Source organism: Rhinatrema bivittatum, chromosome 6 (genome assembly GCF_901001135.1).
Source record: "Rhinatrema bivittatum chromosome 6, aRhiBiv1.1, whole genome shotgun sequence".
Taxonomy (NCBI): domain Eukaryota; kingdom Metazoa; phylum Chordata; class Amphibia; order Gymnophiona; family Rhinatrematidae; genus Rhinatrema; species Rhinatrema bivittatum.
The window spans coordinates 9,077,318-9,099,404 of NC_042620.1; the positions used below are offsets into that span (position 1 = coordinate 9,077,318).

Consider the following 22,087-nt stretch of genomic DNA (forward strand, 5'->3'; position numbering starts at 1 on the left):
TATTACTAGCTCCGTTTTGTTTATTAGCTGTTTTATTATTTCTAGAAACATTTTGGCTAGTTTCATTGTTTCTTCAATGGTGTTTGTGATGTGTAACAGTAGTTGTATGTCGTCTGCGTATATGTAGTGGATGATTCCGAGTCCTGCGAGTAGGTGGCATATTGGGAGGAGGTAAATGTTAAAAAAATAAATAAATAAATAAAAAAAAAAAGTGTGGAGGACAGGGCTGATCCTTGTGGGACTCTTGTTTGTAGCTTAATTTTTTCAGATAGGGAGTTTTTGATTTGTACTTGGAAAAATCTATTTCTTAGATATGACTCAAACCAGGTTATTGTTTTGTTAATGAGTCCTATTTCTTTTAGTCTATCGATAAGTATTTTATGGTTCACGGTGTCAAATGCTGCTGAGAGATCTAGTAGAACCAGGATGTAGTGTGTTCCTGTGTCAAATCCTCTTAATATGTTGTCTGATAGAGCTAACTGTAATGTTTACGGAAATCATGTTGTGCAGGATATAGTATGTTATTACTTTCTAAGTGCTCTGTTGTTTTTGGACAGTTTTTTCAGTTTGGCTATTAAAGGTAAGAACCCATTTGCATTCGTTGTCATAACCGTTGTTATAACCTGTCCTCATCTGTTAGACCTGTTATGTTATACCAGTTATTTCGTTACATGTAACTCGTTGTTACACCAGTTTGCTGTTCTGTTATACCAATGGTTTCTGCACATGTAATTCGTTGTTTTAAATGAAAACCGGAATGAAGGCCTCTAGCTAAACTTTGGTACATAAAAACGTACAAATAAATAAATAAAGTAAGTTTGAAACTGGTCTATAGTTGCTCAGATTTAGGGGGACCAGGTTCTTTTTCTTAATGATTGGTTTGATTATGGCCCCTTTTAGTATATCTGGCATAGATCCTTCTTCTAGAGAGAGGTTGATAATATTGGTTAGTTTTGGAGCGACTGTATTGGCTATTTTTTTAATTCTGTTATGGGTATGGTGTCAATTGAGTGAGGAGCCGGGTTCAGCTTTTTTTATCATGTTCTCAACTTCATTGTGTGATATCTCTTCAAACTCTGACCATAAATTGACGTCCCTAGTGAGCATCTTAATCTCTTGTTTGGTTGTGTTTGGGATTTTCTTTCTTAATTTTTCAATTTTGTCTTAAAAAAAACTGAGCTACTTCGTTGCATTGATTCTCTTGTAAGGTCTGTTGATTATTTGTATTCTCACAGGTCAAGCAGGATGGTAGTCCTCACATGGGTGACATCACAGGATGGAGCCCAATCACGGAACACTTTTGTCAGTTTCTAGAACTTTGACTGGCACCTACTGGGTATGCCCAGGATGGCACTAACCCTGCAACCAGCAGGGGTCCCCCTTCAGTCTTCTTTTTTCCGCACAGCAGTAGCCACGGGGCTTAAGGAGCCCCACAGAGATTCCTGACAGGAATTTTCCTCACGGAATTACTATACAACTTTCTACCTCACAGGGGTCCCGCGTTTTCATTTTTATGTCCGCGGTGGTCCGGTAAGTTTTTTTACCTGATTCTGGTCGATTCCCGTCGACCGCACCACGGCTAAATTTTTTCACAGGCCATGGCATCCGGATTCCGTCTATTCCCGGACTGCACCCATACAATGTCCATTACTGACCCTCACCGGATATGTGTAATGTGTCTGGGTAGCGAGCATGATTTATTTTTATTTATTTATTTAAACGTTTTTTTTATATACCTACCCCTGGTAGAGTAGGGGTTCGGTAGCCCTTGTTTGTCTCTTACCAGTGCCGTGAGGTGGGTCTGATAGCCAGTGGTACTGGCTCCCTCATTCCCAGATCTCTTCTCTCCCCCCCCCCCCCCCATCTGGAGTGGGTTCCCTCCTGGCCTTCTGAAGACGACGCAAAGGAAAGTATAAAGTTTAATTTATCCTTTAAAAAAAAAAAAAAAAAGCAGCTAAGGATATCAGCAGTGGAGTGAGGCTTCAGGACAAGGGCACTGTAGTCCAGCCTGCACTGTGGATCCCGGTTGATAAGATGCGCTGCCTGAGGATAGGGAGAAGTTTGGACGGAGCCAGTATTTCTATGAGGCTTTATGCACCACGCACCTACTGTGGCAGATCCCGCTGTAGTAGTAGTCAGGAAGAGTTTCAAAGGTTTAAGCTGATGTTGCTTGTGAGCTTACCACCTCCACGAGCAGCTAGGCATTTGCCTCACTGGAGCTAAGAGTCGTGTCTGGGAGGGCGCGAAATGCAGCCATTTTAGGGTTTTTTTTTCTGTGGGACGAGATGTTGCAGAAGAGACCTGCTCAGATCGTCCATTTTAGGCCCCGATGAATGGAAACAGCGCGTATGAGGCTTGTGCAGGGAGACTCCTTGAGGAAGCAGGCCTGGAATGCAGTGGATCCCGGTTCTGATTTCCTGAGGAATTGAAGTACAGTGCGACTGGGATGCCGCGTCCCTCGTGGATATGGTGGTTTCCACTGAGCACAGGAAGCCAGTGTCCAGTATGGGGGAGTCGGCGGGAAGTGTTCCTGCATGGTGCCTCAATCGCTTGTGTATTAGGGATTCAGAAAGTTTCAGGATTTTCCCTTTTTTCCTCTGGGATGCAGATAATTCATTTTCCGGGAGGAGCAGGCTGGTCTGCCTGCAGTATCCTAGCTGGAAATTGATTAAGGAGGGGCAGTTTGCTCCTAGGAGGGTTGTAACCCAGATAGCCAGGAGTAGGCCTTGGTTGACAACCTTTTCAGGCTGGCCTTTCTGGATTTCTGTGAAGCCAGACTTAAGGTCCAGATAGCTCTGCAGATGAGTGCTCCCAGTGCTACTTCCCCTAACTATGGGTCGGTTTCCTGCCTGGCTTGGGAGATTAGCCTGCGCAGGGGCCCCGAGAGGTCTCTTCTGGAAACCTCTGATGAGGTATTTTGAAGATCCCTATAACCCAGACAGGTCCTTCGGGCTGCTGAGCATTCTTGGAAAAACAAGAAGGGATTTCTCTTTTCCTTTCTCTGTTCTGCTTCATTCCTAGTTTATTAAGGATGGGATGCTCCGAGGACAGGGCTGGAGAGTAGCAGGCTATATTGCCTGTTTGGTTTTCCCCTCCTCTTGCAGAGGATTCACTGACAGGAGGGGAGTGACTTCAATTCAGTGGGTGCACAGTAGGCAGCAATCCATGTCGTAGGTTTGCGGTCCTGAAGGTCCCTTGGGATAGGGGACTGGAATTTCATTTTATGCTAATCAGAAAGGTTTAGTCTTACCATTAGGGGTAGCTATGGTATCTGCTTTTGGGCCTTGCCAGTCTTTAGTTGGGCACTAAGAGGATAAAGAGGCTGGTAGCCTGTTTCACTTTCTAAGGTGGTACTGTCTAGGGACTTAATTGGTCCTTAGCCTTTCCCCAGCGCTACTAGCCAGGCAAAGGGTTCTCCGCATAGATACAGGTGACTGGCAGCCGCAGGACTTGGCGTGCAGTAAAAGGAAATTGATCCACTCTTCGCGGGAGATTCACTCTCTTGCAAGGGTTGACCAGGGTGACCTTGGGCCAGTGGGCCTGGCAGGCATAAGAGAAGACTTCACCTTAGTCTTTGTGCTCAGTTCATGAAGGCTTCCTGCTCACTCTTTATGTCTCCAGAGGTAAGCAGGTGGTGGACCAAGATGGATCCCAGGTCCCAAAGGGTAGCCACGATAAAGTAGTTCTACCTTCTACTTCATAGTTCCGAGGAAAGAAGGTACTAGTTCTAATTTGATACATAAGGAAGGTGAATAGTTTGCTCTATGCAAAGTCTACAACATCTGGAAGTGATTGTCTAGGTGTCAACGGAGGATGGTATTTCATTTATTTTGGGGTCTCGAAGAAGGAAGGTACATATCAGCCCAGTCTAGGTCAAGTGAGGGTGAAGATGGCTTGGAGTGTACCATGTTTCCGAATAGAGACCCTACACTCAGTGATTGTGGCTGTATGCAAAGATTTTGTGACCTTTTCTGGTTGTCACAGAAGTGTATCTACCTATTTCCCATCTCTGAAAAGCAAATACATTTTTCGCTCCATTGGGCTAGGAGAGCATTTTCAGTTTGAGTGTTCTTGCTTTCACCAAGGTGATGGTGATAGTGTCAGCATCCATACGAAAGAAAGGTGTTTGTGTATCCTTATCTGGGTGACTGACTAGTTTGAAGAAAGTCAAATGACATTTGGTGGAAGCTGGTTTCACATGTCATGCAGATTTTACAGACCCTGGGTTGGATGGTGAGTCTGGCATTGAGCAACATGGTTCCAACCTGGTCACTGGAGTACTAGCAGCCTGCTTTGATACTAGATGTGGCAGAGGACAGGGTGCTGAAATTGCAATTGCAAGACTGCTGGTTATTGCGGCTTTAGATGCTCACAATCTGGGGCAAGGCTTGGGTTCTATGGCTTCTTCACTTGCTCTGATTTCTGGGGCAGGTGCGCAGATGAGGCCACTTCAGAGAGCTCGTCTCTCCTGATGGAATCCTCTGTGCAGAGGGGCTCCAGTTGTGGCTACCACTATGAGGGGAACTCCAAGTGACTCTCTTGGGCCACTAGAGCTGGGTGTGGACTTGGAGATCCCGGAGTGGGTGGTACTGACCACCAACACCGGTCTGAAAGGCTGGGGAGCCATTTGCCAGCATCAAGCAGCACAGGGCTGGTGGGCGGCGGGAGAGTTGTCGGAGGATATCAGCTGTTGGCAGATGAGGGCGGTTCGCAGACGCATTGCTCTTCTTTCTTCCATGGTTGCGCTCTCCAACAGTAAGATTCCCATTGGATAATGTGTCGACAGTAACTTCAGTTGCCTGATAAAGGGGAACCAGGATGCTCTATCGGACAATGCAACGACAGGAGCTCCTACCAACCAGCAGGGAGGAACCAAGAGTCAAGGGGTGGCTCAAGAAGCCCAGGAATTGGGTCACTGGGTGGAACAATATTTGTCATGTCTGGAGGATCTCACTTATTCAGGTGGACAAGGTTCAGGTGGGTTTTCTCAGTCGGAAAAGACTAGACCCCCAAGAGTGGGAACTGTCCGGGGCAGCAATGTGCCTCTTTCAGATCAGGTGGACTTAATAGCATCCTGACAGAACGCCACATTTAAGTGTATATTATGCTATGAAATCTACGCCTGATACTTTGTGCCAGAGAGACTTTGGAAAAATGTATACGCATATTTTTCAAAATGTAAAAGTGTATGTGTATCCCTGGCACAAAGTATCAGGCGTAGATTTCATAGCATAATATACTAGCTTTGAAAATTGGTGTAACTTAGGCACATTTATTCAGGCTTTTCCTCAGTTCATTGCCAGTCTTCCTATAAATGCAAGACCCTTTTCAAAATGCTTGTAAATATAAACCTCGCCCGGAGTCCTGGTGCACTTAAATTACGTGCGTACAGGGTGTACGGGTTGTGTAAATGTAAACCTCGCCCGGAGTCCTGGTGCACTTAAATTACGTGCATACAGGGTGTATGAGCTGTGTAAATGCAAACCTCGCCCGGAGTCCTGGTGCACTTAAATTACGTGCATACAGGGTGTATGGGCTGTGTAAATGCAAACCTCGCCCGGAGTCCTGGTGCACTTAAATTACCTGCATACAGGGTGTATGGGTTGTGTAAATGTAAACCTCGCCCGGAGTCCTGGTGCACTTAAATTACGTGCGTACAGGGTGTACGGGTTGTGTAAATGTAAACCTCGCCCGGACTCCTGGTGCACTTAAATTACGTGCGTACAGGGTGTACGGGTTGTGTAAATGTAAACCTCGCCCGGAGTCCTGGTGCACTTAAATTACGTGCGTACAGGGTGTACGGGTTGTGTAAATGTAAACCTCGCCCGGAGTCCTGGTGCACTTAAATTACGTGCGTACAGGGTGTACGGGTTGTGTAAATGTAAACCTCGCCCGGAGTCCTGGTGCACTTAAATTACGTGCGTACAGGGTGTACGGGTTGTGTAAATGTAAACCTCGCCCGGAGTCCTGGTGCACTTAAATTACGTGCGTACAGGGTGTACGGGTTGTGTAAATGTAAACCTCGCCCGGAGTCCTGGTGCACTTAAATTACGTGCGTACAGGGTGTACGGGTTGTGTAAATGTAAACCTCGCCCGGAGTCCTGGTGCACTTAAATTACGTGCGTACAGGGTGTACGGGTTATGTAAATGTAAACCTCGCCCGGAGTCCTGGTGCACTTAAATTACGTGCGTACAGGGTGTATGGGTTGTGTAAATGTAAACCTCGCCCGGAGTCCTGGTGCACTTAAATTACCTGCGTACAGGGTGTACGGGTTATGTAAATGTAAACCTCGCCCGGAGTTCTGGTGCACTTAAATTACGTGCGTACAGGGTGTACGGGTTGTGTAAATGTAAACCTCGCCCGGAGTTCTGGTGCACTTAAATTACGTGCGTACAGGGTGTACGGGTTGTGTAAATGTAAACCTCGCCCGGAGTCCTGGTGCACTTAAATTACGTGCGTACAGGGTGTACGGGTTGTGTAAATGTAAACCTCGCCCGGAGTCCTGGTGCACTTAAATTACGTGCGTACGGGGTGTACGGGTTGTGTAAATGTAAACCTCGCCCGGAGTCCTGGTGCACTTAAATTACGTGCGTACGGGGTGTACGGGTTGTGTAAATGTAAACCTCGCCCGGAGTCCTGGTGCACTTAAATTACGTGCGTACGGGGTGTATGGGTTGTGTAAATGTAAACCTCGCCCGGAGTCCTGGTGCACTTAAATTACGTGCGTACGGGGTGTATGGGTTGTGTAAATGTAAACCTCGCCCGTAGTCCTGGTGCACTTAAATTACGTGCGTACGGGGTGTATGGGCTGTGTAAAATAAACCTCGCCCGGAGTCCTGGTGCACTTAAATTACGTGCGTACGGGGTGTATGGGCTGTGTAAATGTAAACCTCGCCCGGAGTCCTGGTGCACTTAAATTACGTGCGTACGGGGTGTATGGGCTGTGTAAAATAAACCTCGCCCGGAGTCCTGGTGCACTTAAATTACGTGCGTACGGGGTGTATGGGTTGTGTAAATGTAAACCTCGCCCGGAGTCCTGGTGCACTTAAATTACGTGCGTACAGGGTGTATGGGCTGTGTAAAACAAACCTCGCCCATAGTCCTGGTGCACTTAAATTACGTGCGTACGGGGTGTATGGGCTGTGTAAAATAAACCTCGCCCGGAGTCCTGGTGCACTTAAATTACCTGCGTACGGGGTGTATGGGCTGTGTAAAATAAACCTCGCCCGGAGTCCTGGTGCACTTAAATTACCTGCGTACAGGGTGTATGGGTTATGTAAATGTAAACCTCGCCCGGAGTTCTGGTGCACTTAAATTACGTGCGTACAGGGTGTACGGGTTGTGTAAATGTAAACCTCGCCCGGAGTCCTGGTGCACTTAAATTACGTGCATACGGGGTGTACGGGTTGTGTAAATGTAAACCTCGCCCGGAGTCCTGGTGCACTTAAATTACGTGCGTACGGGGTGTATGGGTTGTGTAAATGTAAACCTCGCCCGGAGTCCTGGTGCACTTAAATTACGTGCGTACGGGGTGTATGGGTTGTGTAAATGTAAACCTCGCCCGTAGTCCTGGTGCACTTAAATTACGTGCGTACAGGGTGTATGGGCTGTGTAAAACAAACCTCGCCCGTAGTCCTGGTGCACTTAAATTACGTGCGTACAGGGTGTACGGGTTGTGTAAATGTAAACCTCGCCCGGAGTCCTGGTGCACTTAAATTACGTGCATACAGGGTGTACGGGTTGTGTAAATGTAAACCTCGCCCGGAGTCCTGGTGCACTTAAATTACGTGCGTACAGGGTGTATGGGTTGTGTAAATGTAAACCTCGCCCGGAGTCCTGGTGCACTTAAATTACGTGCATACAGGGTGTACGGGTTGTGTAAATGTAAACCTCGCCCGGAGTCCTGGTGCACTTAAATTACGTGCGTACAGGGTGTACGGGTTGTGTAAATGTAAACCTCGCCCGGAGTCCTGGTGCACTTAAATTACGTGCGTACGGGGTGTATGGGCTGTGTAAAACAAACCTCGCCCGTAGTCCTGGTGCACTTAAATTACGTGCATACGGGGTGTATGGGCTGTGTAAAATAAACCTCGCCCGGAGTCCTGGTGCACTTAAATTACGTGCGTACGGGGTGTATGGGTTGTGTAAATGTAAACCTCGCCCGGAGTCCTGGTGCACTTAAATTACGTGCGTACAGGGTGTATGGGCTGTGTAAAATAAACCTTGCCCGGAGTCCTGGTGCACTTAAATTACGTGCGTACAGGGTGTACGGGTTGTGTAAATGTAAACCTTGCCCGGAGTCCTGGTGCACTTAAATTACGTGCGTACAGGGTGTACGGGTTGTGTAAATGTAAACCTCGCCCGGAGTCCTGGTGCACTTAAATTACGTGCGTACAGGGTGTATGGGTATAATTTTACCTGCATATTAGCCGGGCAGTTTTCAGAAGAACCATTTCTGCAAGCAGAGCACGGATTCTCTAGTAGCAGATCTTTGTAGAAATGTTTCTCCTTTTATATATGTTGCATGTTACTTTATCATCAAATGCTGCTGGTGTAATCCAAACAAGAATTGTTTATATATTCATCATTGTTGTTGGTTCATGTTGTACAAACTTGCTGATGAATCTAATGGATGAAGAAGACTAATCACACACATTTCATGTTACTCCTTTAACAAGTTTTGGCTGATAACCTTTTTGTCTATGAATTTGTCCTCTCACCCAGTAAGTATATTACTTCCTTTGTGCTGCATGTTGACAGGGAGTCTTTAGCACCAAGGGATGCCATAGGAAAGAAAATAGTTGCTGCATAAGAGAGCCAAAGGAGAAAGGTGGATCTGGGCAGCAGCAGAACCTGGAAAATATTGAATCCAGTCAGTAGTGCAGTAAATGAAAACAGGGCTACAGAAATTAGAGATGTGCAAGGAGGGCTCCGAGGCTACAGACTGAAAAGGCAAATGCGAGCTGAGAGTTAAGAAGGGACAGGATGTAAAACTGCAGCTGTCCGAGAGGAAGCATGGTGACGAATGAAGAGCTGTCCATCTAGAATTACAGGACAGGATGTGAGTAGGGAGAAGCCCTCACTGCATCTTCAGTTATTTCTTATGTTTCTCCTCAGCCTTCATTCGAATTCTTCTTTGGACATCACTATCAAGGGGCAAATGATTCGAGATCTCATGAACCTGGCTGGTTTCGTCCTTCCTCCCAAGGAAGAAATAGTGGTGAACGGCATAAGCGCCAGCAGCTCTAGCATCAGGTGCGTTACGTCCAAGTTCACACGCCTTTTCCCATGAGTTCCTTCCTCCCTCCTCTCCTAAATTACATTGTAACATTAAGGGGTCACCTAGGTACACAGTCTGCGCATAAGTAGTGTTCAAACATAAACTACTGCCTAGATTTTCTTTGAGAATTTCCTTATGCAGGTGGAAAAGTCCTAGAAATATGACAGTAGAAAGACTAGTCTGCTCATCCACCCAAGACTGTATTAGGGTGACCAACTGCCCGGTTTTGGACCGCACAGACTGGTTTTTGAAGTAATTGTGCGGTGTCTGGTTATAAAGGTAACCGGACACTGTAATGTCCAGTCTGCTACATGGACCCTTGTCTACCCCAGCATTCAGAAGGAGAGGGGATGATCTGCAGCTTCCAACCTGCCTCATGAAAGTGGCCAAAGGAGGAAGACGCCTGTCACTCAGCAGTCCTGCCAGTCATTTCCCTCCCCTTGGGTCAGGCAATGGAAGGAGGTGCAGACTGGGACTAGGAGTTCGTATCTGACTGTCAGCGAGATTAATAGAGCTGGGATGCGCTGACACATCAATCGACTGGAAACTTTGGCAGTCCGCCTGGTGCTTCAGGAGTTCCTTCCCCTGATCCGTGGCAAGGCGGTGCGAGTCCTGTCCGACAACACGACAGTGGCCTACATCAATTGCCAAGGGGGCACTCGCAGTCCCCTGGTAGCCTTAGAAGCCAGCCGTCTCCTCGCTTGGGCGGAGCGTCACCTACAGTGCCTTGTGGCTTCTCACATCGCCAGAAAAGACAATGTTCAAGCCGACTTCCTCAGCCGGCAGTCGCTCGATCCGGGAGAGTGGGAGCTCTCGGACGCAGCCATGGCTCTGATAGTGGACAGGTGGGGTCCTCCTCATCTCGACCTCATGGTGACTCTGCGCAATGCCAAGGCCAATCGGTTCTTCAGCCACTGGAGGGAGCACGGCACAGAGGGCGTGGATGCTCTGGCTCTACCTTGGCCAGCGGACATCCTTATGTACGTGTTTCCCCCGTGGTCACTGGTGGGGAAAGTTCTCAAGAGAATCGAGCTCCACCGGGGACCGGTGATTCTCGTCGCTCCCGAGTGGCCGCGAAGGCCGTGGTTCACGGATCTCATCAATCTAGCGGTGGACGGGCCCCTGCGCCTCGGTCATCTCCCTAATCTCCTCCGGCAGGGGCCTGTATTTTTCGACCAGGCCGATCGCTTCTGTCTTGCGGCCTGGCTTTTGAATGGCGTCGTCTGAGGCGCAAAGATTATAGGGAGGAGCTCATCTCCACCCTGCTGCGAGCCCGGAAGCAGTTGACTTCTCTGGCCTATGTGCGCATCTGGAAAGTTTTTGAGTCCGCGTGTACGGAGGCAGGTGTCCCTGCGCGCTCCGCTTCGATTCCTTTGATTCTTTCTTTTCTTCAGAAGGGTCTCTCTAAGGGCCTCTCCTTCAGTTCTCTTCGCGTTCAAGTCTCTGCGCTCGGCTCTCTCCTGGGTTGGGTGGACGGTCATGCCTTAGCAGCTCACCCTGACGTGATTCATTTCCTGAGGGGCATTGGACCCCTCCGCCCCCCCCCTCGGGCCACGTGTCCATCGTGGAGTCTCAACCTGGTCCTTCGTGCTCTCTGTGCGGCTCCCTTCGAGCCTCTTCGCCACGCTACACTCAAGGATCTTACTCTAAAGACTGTCTTTCTGGTCTCTATTTCCTCTGCTCGCCGTATTTCCGAGCTTCAAGCACTGTCCTGTCGGGAGCCCTTCTTGTGTTTCTCGGATTCCGGGGTTTCTCTCAGGAAGGTTCCTTCTTTCTTGCCTAAGGTTGTCTCCGCTTTTCATGTCAACCAGTCTGTCGAACTCCCAGCGTTCTGTCCGGAGGAGATTGCGGGTACGGCAGGTGGCAACCTTCGTCGGCTAGATGTAAAACGAGTCTTGCTTCGCTATCTCCAGGTCACCAATGACTTCCGGGTATCGGACCATCTCTTCGTCCTTTGGAGTGGTCCCAACCGCAGTAAACAGACTTCTAAGACCACGATTGCGCGGTGGTTGAAGGAAGCCATTTCCTCGGCGTATCTTTGTCAAGGTCGTCCGCTTCCTGAGGGTCTGAAGGCCCATTCTCTGCGTTCTCAGGCTACTTCGTGGGCGGAGAGTCAATCTGTCTCCCCGCAGGAGATTTGCAGGGCCGCCACTTAGACGTCTCTGCACACTTTTGCTCGGCACTACCGTCTGGATGTACACGCTCCGGTGTTCGGTTCCTTTGGGCGGCAAGTGCTTCGAGCGGGACTGTCTCGGTCCCACCCAGTTTAGGGAAGCTTTGGTACATCCCACTGTCTGGACTGATCCGGGTATGTACAGGAAAGGAAAATTAGTTCTTACCTGTTCATTTTCATTCCTGTAGTACCACGGATCAGTCCAGACGCCCTTCCCTGTCTGTCTCCTCTCGAAGCTTGTTTTCTTGCAGGTCTGCAGATTTCCATATATTTCTTTGTGCAAGATTACTGAGCAATTACACCGGAAGCCTTGGTCGTTTTCTTATACCAAGTTGATGCAAGAGTGTATAGGTATACCATGTTTTCTACATTATTCTATATTTGCTCCGTTGAGCTTTACAGTTACTTGCTTGATCCTATTCTTGGGTTTGTTGTTTTATGCTTTGACATACGTTATACTGAAGGGGTAGAGGATAGGCTCTGTCCTGATATAGGGCATCCTTCAAGTTTTAGTCTGTCTCCACCTGCTGGAAAGGAGGCTCAACCCACTGTCTGGACTGATCCGTGGTACTACAGGAACGAAAATTAACAGGTAAGAACTAATTTTCCTATGTATGACCATGTTTGTATTGTAGTATTTTCTGTCTTTGTGACTTTTTCAGTGTACCCTGCCTTCCACTGTGGATAAGGCAGGTAATACAGCTTTCCTGTTCATACCCCAGATCAGTCCAGACTCCTGGGTTTTGCCTCCCTGCCAGCAGATGAAGACAGAGAAAAAAGTTTCACCGATATTGCCATATGACTTAGTGTGCCACCTACATACCCTTAGTATTTCTCTGTACCCAGCAGAAAGAGTTGCAAAACCTGCAGTCATCTGGATTGTTGGACAAATGGATCCCAGGAGTAGACAGGTCCCTGGTGTGGGGGGTTATCCTCCTGGTCAAGCAGGGGGGTCGGTGGCCCTTTATGGTGCTCTAGTCCTTGACAGAGGAGGGATTGAAAGCCGGTGGTGCTGATTCCCTCATTCCCCTGCCTTACCTCTCTCCCCCTGCACTGCTGCTCCCTGGATTCCTCTCTTATGGCTGTGAACTTTCTTTTACTCATTATGTTAGAAAAAAAAGAGGAGACAGTTTGTGACAGCAAGTTCCAGTTTCTGCTGTACAGGGACGGCAGTGCTTGAGCTCTGGTGAAACGTTTAGTAGTAGGCTGGAAGTTTTCCATAGTGTAGTGTGTTGAGCAGGCCTGGGTTGACAGAGAGGAGAGGTGGGACGTGGTTACCTGGAGAGCAGTGTGCGGCAGTGTGATGCTGAATTGTCAGTTCCTGCTATTCACGTGAAGTAATGTATTTTATTACTTTCCTGCTATTCAACTTACCTATCAACACCATCCGACCACTCGAAATCCTCCAAAACGCAGCCGCAAGAATACTCACTGGAACTAAAAAACATGATTGCATTACTCCTACACTTATGTCACTGCATTGGCTCCCAATAAAATTTAGAATAGAATACAAAATACTATCCATATTACACAAAATAATATACAAAAAACAAACAAACTGGCTAAGTACATCCATACAATTACACTCTCCAAGCAGAAACCTCCGATCAGTAATAAAGGTCTATTAAAGATTCCACCTGCTCGTTCCAAACTCACCTCAACTCAGAAGAGAGCTATAACCCTAGGAAGCCCCAAACTCTGGAACACCCTCCCAATCGAACTTAGGACTCAATAAAACTTAAAAACTTTCAAAAAAGATCTAAAAACCTGGATGTTTACCAAAGCCTGCCAAATCATCCAATGACTCTCAAACACCACTTCCCTCCTACGGATCCTATGCAAATATGTGGAACCAATGCAAGAAAGTAATATAACACATAACCGAAACCTGTATAATTCGACAACCGAACTACATTTATAAAACCAACAATATCTATGTTAACAATCATAAGACCCTTTTGGAAACTCTGTTAAACATCGAAACTTTGTAAACCGTTGTGATGGCGAAACCGAACGACTGTATATAAGACGCGATAAATAAATTCCCCCTTGTGGAGACCCGTAGGGAACAATCTAGCCTCCAGTCTCTGAAGAGCATGTTCAGGAGGTCCCGCCGCAGCTGAACAAAGCTTGGGAATGCAGCCAATTTAAGCACTCACAGGTGGGATAAAGCAGGCATGGTCTGTCGACTGCCTCGGGGGTGATACCGGGGAGCCCAACTCACTCACCCCAGGAAGACAGGATCTGTTCCTGCAGGTTTGAATTGTTTTGGTTTGTTTTTTTTTAAATAAAAATATTGCGCGCTTGCCTGCCGGGCAGACTCTCCGTTCTCTTCCCTTGTGCGCTGGTTTCTTCCCGCTGCGGGCTTTTTTTCTCTGCTCTGCCGTCCCGTCCCCAGAGCTTCGGTTATGCTGCGTGTGCGGCAACAAGGGAGCGCGCATCTCAAGGGACGGCCTATGTTCGGCTTGCCTTCCCCGCGGTGAGGGAGCTTCGGGGAGCACCAGGAGCGAAGTTTTCAAGCCGAGCAGAGAGCCCAGGGGGTTTGCCAGACCATATCGGCCTCACAAGATCCGTTCCTGCTGAGTGTGGGAATGGAAGCCATTTTGTCAACGTTTTGCGCAGTGGCGCAAACCATGGAGGGGGAGGGGAATTCCCCCCCCCCCCTCCTTTGTCCCCGCAGAGAGCAGCCTCCGGGGGAGTCGGACAGTCAAATGAATTACCTGGGCCGGCAGAGGAGAGCCCTGAGGGGCTTCGGACTTCTCCTCCTCCTCTTTTTCCCCTGACTTTGTCATGCTCCTGCATAAGTCTTTCAAAGCTTGGAGGGCGGCAAAAAGGCAGTCAGGCAGCAATGCTGGACACCAATTGGACGGTTCTGGGGGCCGGAACCCTTAAAAGGTCCAGACCTCTAGATGGAGCAGGGGGGCGGGAAGGCTAAGGGCCCCCTTCGGATCACTTTGTCTTGCCCAGGGGCGGACTTCTCCTCTGAGGTCTGAGTCAGAGGAGCAGGATTTCAGGGGCAAGCTCCCTCCGGGGGTGGATCCCGATTTTGCCCAGGAACCTTTTTCCAATACAGGGTCCCATGGGATGGACGGAGATGGTGGTCTGTCTCTTCTGGAGGGACGAGTTAGGACCCCTTATTCCAGCGATCCTAAAGGAATTGGGCATTGACAACTCTCCGGAGTACTCTCGGATGGGGTCCTTGGATCCGATCATGGTTGGGCTTCGAGGTCCGACCAGGTTCTTTCCTTTTCATCTGTCAGTCACTGACTCTTTTCGTGAGTGGGATACTCTGGATTTGTGTCTCAAAATTAGCAAGGCGATGGATAAGCTTTACCCCCACTTGGCGGGCTCTTCATCTCGACAGAATGTAAGCAGACAACAGTCCTGGTCCCAGCCCTTTCGAGGGCGTCTGTTTGGCAGATCTGGGACCTCCCAAGCCGCAAGAGGGATTAAGTCAGTGCAATGAGGCGAGGCAGGTCCATTCCTCCGTTCTGGTAATTGGAGGTAAGTTGTCTCTGTTTTACAAGGAGTGAGCCAAACTGACATTGGACTAGTGGATCCTCAAGGTGATAATACACAGCTACGTTTTAGATTTTGCTCGGTTACCTCGAGACCACTTTCTCGTTTCCCCATGTTCATACAGGGAGAAACGTCAGGCAATAGGGGACACTTTGCGCCGTCTACTCTCTCGGAGCCATTGTTCCGTTTCCGCCGCCGGAGCCACAAAGGGGCCGCTATTCCATCTACTTCGTGGTGCCCAAGAAGGAAGGCACATTCCAGCCCATCCTAGATTTGAAGAGGATTAACAAATGTCTTCAAGTGCCCCACTTTTGCATGGAGACTCTGTGGTCTGTCATTGCGTCAGTACACAAGGGGGTGAATCAAGCATCGCTGGATTTCACGGAATCATATTTGCACATCAGAATCCGGACCACTCACCAGAAATTCCTCAGGTTTTCCGTACTGGGTCACCATTTTCAGTTCTGCGCTCTTCCTTTCGGGCTAGCCATGGCCCCCAAGGACTTTACCAAAGTCATGGTGGTGGCAGTGGAGCTTCGGAAGGAAGGCTTGTTGGTCCATCCCTATCTGGACAATTGGCTCATTCGGGCAAAGCCAGAATCTTTTTGTCGCTCGGCAGTAGACCGGATTCTTCAGCTGCTGAAGTTCCTGGGTTGGATGGTCAATTTGGCCAAGAACCAATTGATTCCCTCCCAGTCCTTGGAGTTCCTAGGAGCCCTGTTCGACACTCGTCTGGGCAGGGTTTTTCTCACTGAGGAGCGCTTTGTCAAGCTGCAAGGACAGGTTCGGGACTTGCTAGCTCAGGATCTTCCCAGAATTTTCCACTACTTGCGGGTCCTTGGCTCGATTGCCTCTACCTTGGAGCTGGTTCCCTGGGCCTTTGCTCATATGAGACCTCTTCAGTCAGCATTGCTTTCTCATTGGAGCCCAGTCTCATCTTCCCCTACCTCTTACAGACACTGCACATTCCAGTCTAGATTGGTGGCTCCTCTCTGACGATTTATGTCGGGGTGTCAGCTTGGAGGTTCCCACTTGGACGGTCGTCACCACGGACACCAAACTCTCCGGCTGGGGAGCGGTGTGCCAAGGGAAATTGGTACAAGTCCAATGGTCTGTGGAGGAATCTCAATGGTTAATCAATCGTCTGGCGACCAGGGCAGTGCGATTTGTACTACAAGCCTTTCTCCTGCTTCTGCAGGCCAAGTCCGTCAGGGCTCTATCAGACAATGCGACAGCATGGCCTATATCCATCGCCAAGGAGGCACCAAAAGTTGGCCTGTGGTGATCGAGGCCCAACAGTTGATAAGCTGGGTGGAGCAGCACCTAAGCAGCATCACCGCCTCACATTGCAGGAGTAGACAACGTCCAAGCCAGTTTTCTCAGTCGTCACCGTCTCTATCCCGGGGAGTGGGAGCTCTCCGAGGAAGCATTCCATCTCATTTTCAGCAAGTGGTCCAGACCGAGTGTCTAGTTGATGGCAACCTTACAGAATGCCAAGGCTCCTCGTTTCTTCAGTCGGCGCTGGGAGCCAATGGTGGAAGGAGTGGATGCTCTGGTCCTCCCTTGGCCAAAGCACATCCAGTATGTGTTCCCTCATTGGCCTCTGATCGGCAAGGTGCTGAGGCGCATCGACGCTCACCCATCCGAAGTTATCCTGGTAGCTCCAGAATGGCCGAGGCGTCCACGGTATGCGGATCTCGTCAACCTGACGGTGGAAGGTCCCCTGAGGTTTCGGGACATTCTGAATCTTCTGCGTCAGGGGCCCGTTTGTTTGGAAGAGGCGGATCGTTTCTGTCTCGCAGCATGGATTTTGAGAGGCAAAGACTAAAGAGCAAGGGTTATTCGGATGCGATTGTCGCTACCCTTTTGCGTTCCAGGAAGACCTCCACTTCCTTAGCCTATGTCAGAGTGTGGCGGGTCTTTGAGTCTTGGTGCATAGACCACAAGGTGGACCCTACTCGGGCTCTGGTGCCCGACATATTATCTTTCCTTCAGGCTGGCTTAGTTAAGGGCATCTAGTGTAGCTCTTTGCAGGTTCAGGTAGTGGCCCTCTATTTCCGTGGTAAAATATGAGGTGTGTCCTTAGCAGCACAGACTGATGTGGCACAGTTTCTCCGTGGGGCAAAGCACCTGTGGCCTCAGATCAGGAATCCTTGTCCATTTTGGAGTTTAAATTTGGTTCTCCAAGCTCTATGCGCAGCACCTTTCGAACCTTTTAAAGCAGGTGTCGCTAAAGGACCTTACTTTAAAGGTGGTTTTTCTCGTGGCTATTTCCTCTGCTTGCCGGGTGTCTGAGCTCCAAGCTTTATCCTGCAGGGAGCCCTTCCTCAGAGTTATGGATACGGGGGTCTCTTTGCAGGCGGTTCCTTCCTTTCTGCCAAAGGTGGTATCGGCTTTTCACTTGAATCAGTCGATAGAGCTCCTGTCGTTTCCAGACTTGGACTGCTCTGATCCTCAAGCTAGGGATCTGAGGAAATTAGACATGCGTGGGTTACCAATGGTTTCCGTATGTCGGATCACCTTTTTGTTCTCTGGAGTGGGTCCAAGAGAGGTTACAAGGCATATAGGACTATGATCGCCCGCTGGTTGAAGGAGGCTATTAGTTCGGCCTACTTGCTTCATGGTCGGCCGCTTCCGGTCGGTCTTAGAGCGCATTCTACGCATTCGCAGGCAGCCTCGTGGGCAGAATGTCGGCAAATTTCACCGCAGGAGATTTGTAGGGCGGCTACTTGGAAGTCTTTACACACTTTTGCTAGGCATTACCGATTGGACGTTCAGGCCCCAAGATCTGGGGGGTTTGGTGAAGGTGTGATCCGAGTGGGACTCTCAGGGTCCCACCCCGTGTAGTGCAGCTCTGGTACATCCCAGGAGTCTAGACTGATCTGTGTACGTACAGGGAAAGGAAAATTGGTTCTTACCTGCTAATTTTCGTTCCTGTAGTACCACAGATCAGTCCAGAGTCCCACCCTTTTTCAGCGTGAAGATAATGGAGAGTCCGCTCGTTCAATACTACCTTATATTCTCCGCAGGCAAGTTCTCCAAAGTTTTTCTCAACTTGGGTTTAGTGAGCAGGTTTTACCAGTCATAGCCAGTATGGAGTTCATAATGTTCCGGTTAATTGGTTTTAAAAAGTTCTGCTTTAATACAACAAAATACTGACGGACTGTAGGTGGCACCTCAGGGTATAGGGCAGAGTCTGTCAAAACCTCTCTGCCTCCATCTGCTGGTGGGGAGGTAAAACCCAGGAGTCTGGACTGATCCGTGGTACTACAGGAACGAAAATTAGCAGTTAAGAAGTTTTCCTGTCCATTACCTCTTGATGATTTTTCCGAGCTGCTTTGGAGATGTGAATGGAATTGAAAATCCCTGATTAGGTGGTGGTAACCTCCCATGCTATTCTGATTGACTGGAGGCAAATAGCATAGGGTCAGGGTTCTCAGGAGAAGACTTTGTGGTCTAGAGTTTGTTTGGACATGAGAGCAGTTCGCAAAGTGTGGCTTCCTTTCTTCTATAGTTGCACAGTTGAGCGATGAGTTTTGTCAGACAAGGTAATGGGGAATTATGTCAAACATCTATGTGGAACCAGAAGACTAATAGTACTTGAAAGGCCCAGGAACTATTGCATTTCACATTGCTTTTCTTTCTGCCACAGTTAGATTATCATCCGGTACATGTTATATTGGACAATGCAACAGTGGGTAGCCTACATTAGCTGGCAGGGAGAAATCAAGAGCAGGAGGCCCAGGAGTTGGTTTGCTGAGCAGAACAGCACATGGCATGTCTGGAGGCATCTCACATAGCCAGGGTGGACAACATTCAGGTGGGTTTTCTCAGTCGACAAAGAATGGACCCCAGAGCATGCGAGCTGTCAGAGGGAGTGATGTGCCTTGTTTGAATCAGATGGGGAATTCCCCACATGGACTTAATGGCATCATGACACAACATGAAGGCGCCTTGTTTTTACAGTTGTAGGCGAAAACACAAGGCAAAAGGGACAGATTCTCTGGTTCTAACCTAGTCTCGGAGAATTGGTTTTTTTTATGTTTCCCCTATGGCCGCTGGTGGGCAAAGTGCTTCGGTGGATAGAGAATCATCCAGGCGAGGTGATTACGGTGGCTTTGGAGTGGTCACGTCGACCATAGTTCGCGGACCTGGTCAAAATGGTGGTGGATGAGCCGTTAAGGTTTGGACATCTGCTGAAGCTTCAACATCAGGATCCAGTATTTTCGGATCGGGTTGCTCAGTTTTGTCTTGAGACTTGGCTTTTGAGAGGAAATATTTGAGATGGAAGGGTTATTCCAAGAATGTCGTCATTATCTTGCTGCAGGCCAGAAGACCATTCACATCCTTGACTTACTGGTGGATTTGGAGGGTTTTCGATTCCTGGTGTACCTATCAGGGAGTGCGGCCTACTCATGCTTCAGTTTCACATATTTTGACTTTTCTACAGAGGGGATTGGTTAAAGGACTAGCCTTTAACTCCCTTCAGGTGCAGATGGTGACTTTGGGCTGCTTTGGGGTAATGTGCAGGGAGTCTCCCTGGCCACGCATCCAGATGTGGTTCACTTTCTTCGAGGAGTGAAACATTTGCGTCCTCTAGTGCAGAAGATATGTACCTCTTGGAATCTCAGCCTCCCACATCACAGAAATAGACGTCAGAGCATACTGTCTAAGCAGGGAGAGTCTGGATCCAGGAGAGTGGATGTTGTCAGCCAAAGCCTTTCAGCTGATAGATCACTAGGGTCTCCTGTCCATCAACCTGCTGGCCACATCTCACAATGCAAAGATTCCCAGATTCTTCAGTCGCAGAAGAGATAGTAGTCCCTAGGGATCCATGCTCTCGTTCAGACCTGGCAGGAAGAAGAGTTGCTGTACACCTTCCCTCCGTAGCCACGAGAGATTAGTCCAACTAGTAGCTCCAGATTGGCCCAGGCGTCTGGTATGTGGTCATGCGGAGACTTCTGGTTGAGAAACACACACACACACACACACACCCCGTGCCTCCCACCGCACAGGGCCCAGTCTTTTATTTATTTATTTATTTATTTAAAATTTTTATATACCGACATTCATCAATGATACCATATTGGTTCACATTGTAACACAAAACGGCGCCTGAGGTAGCGCTTTACATCGAACAGAGGTAACAGAGGTAACTTTACATCGAACAATAGTAGCGTGTTAACTAGAAAATAATAATAACTTTACATATAACAAAAGTAACATGTTAACAAGAAAATAATTTAGGGGGGGGAGAGGATGAGGATCCGCCTCGATTCTGTCTTATGGTCTGACCCTGGGGGGGGGACTAGCCTGATGAAGTGAGGATATTCTGTGGCAGTAATTGCCACCTTACTCCGCGCTTGGTAGTTCTCTACATCCCTAACATATGTGCAGGTCTGGAGAGTATTTGAGGCCTGGTGCGAGGAATGCGGTGTCCCCCCTCGGGTGGTCAAAATCCCACTAATTCTGGAATTTTTGCAGGACGGCTTGACTAAAGGTTTGACCCTTAACTCCTTGAAGGTCCAGGTAGCGGCTCTCTCCTGTTTCAGGGGTGAGGTGAATGGAACTCGCCTGTCGGCTCATCCGGAATTGGCCCAATTTCTGAAAGGGGTGAAGCACCTCCGGCCACCCCTACGGTGGCCAGTTCCCTTGTGGAATCTTAATCTAGTATTAGAAATTTTGGCAGGGCCCTCCTTTCAGCCGCTGCACAGTCTTTCCTTGTGTTTATTAACCTTGAAAACAGTGTTATTGGTGGTTAAATGCTTGGCACGTCACATCTCTGATTTACAGGCATTGTCATGTCTGGAACCGTTCCTCTCAATGACTCCAGGAGCGTTCCAGCTTCATACCGTTCATCCTTCTTGCCCAAGATAATCTCTGAATTTCATTTGAATCAGTCCAGCTCATTGCCATCTCTAGATAAGCACAAGAATACAGAAGAATACCACCGCCTCAGTCATTTGAATGTCAGTAGACCTTTGGTGCAGTATCTGGAAGTTTCAGAACCAGTCTGAAAGATGGACTGCCTGTTTGTCCTTCATGTGGAAGGAAGCAGGGTGAACTAGCTTTGCGGGCTACCATAGTTTGCTGGATTAATGAGGTGGTCACGGAAGCCTATGTGGAGGCAAGAAAGCCACTACTTTCTCAGTTTAAAGCTCATTCCACTAGGACTTAGGTGGTCTCATGAGTGGAAGATGGACAGCTGCCTCCTGTTGATATCTGCTGAGTGGCAACATGGTCCTTGCACACCTTCTCCAGGTTCTATTACTTGGACGTATAGGCCCGAGAGGATTCAGCCTTTGCAAGGGCGGTGTTAACCGGACCACAGGCAACCTCCCGCCCCCATCGGGAGTAGCTTTTGTACATCCTATTGGTCCTGACTCCATCTGGGTACACGCTAGGAAATGGAGAAATTACTTACCTGATAATTTTATTTTCCTTAGTATAGACAGATGGACTCAGCATCCTGCCCATGGCTGCCCAAGAATGGTGCCAAGGATTTGCCCGTGGAGTGGATATCAATTCCAGGAAATTATGGGTAAGCCGTCATCTAATCCCTAGATCAGGGCATCTGTATAATTACTGAGGTTCAGTGTTTGGTTGAGTACAGTTACGGTTATCCATTTTTAATCAAGTTTTTTCAATAGTATGTCCACAGTGGCTTTTGAAGAGAACACTGGAGGGCTGAGGTCACTGCAGGGGGGTATCTAGGGTGACGTCAGCTTTGAAACCTGACTCCGTCTCCATCTGCTGGCAGGGGAACGTAACCCATTGGTCCTGAGGCCATCTGTCTACACTAAGGAAAATAAAATTATCAGGTAAGTAATTTCTCCAGTACTGCTAAGTACAGTATTATATTAATGTAGGCTGTCACATCATTCTGTTTTGTTTTATTTTTTGCATTTTTCTTGGCATTATTAAAAGAAAATTTTAGATTTTTTTTTGGGGGGGGGGGAGGAAGTGTGTGTGGGGGTGGGGGGGGGTTGCTCAGCCATTTCCTCCTCCTTTTGGGCTCCTGGCTCAATCAGAACCAGCCCTACATAAGGCTACAGCATCATGAGTTACCTGAGTTTTTGACTCCCTTTTTTCTAGCCCCAGCTATTGTAACAAG

At 48.5% G+C, this 22,087-nt stretch overlaps 1 protein-coding gene across 6 annotated transcripts in view; it reads left to right on the plus strand.

The window, feature by feature from the left end:
• Window positions 1-22,087, plus strand: part of TTLL4 (tubulin tyrosine ligase like 4) — a 373,628-nt gene that overhangs the window by 261,597 nt on the left and 89,944 nt on the right. For all 6 annotated transcript variants that reach the window (XM_029605017.1, XM_029605022.1, XM_029605021.1 and 3 more), the window contains one exon: window positions 9,119-9,256. In XM_029605017.1, the coding sequence (XP_029460877.1) occupies window positions 9,119-9,256 (138 nt within the window). The remainder of the gene's footprint in view (window positions 1-9,118; window positions 9,257-22,087) is intronic.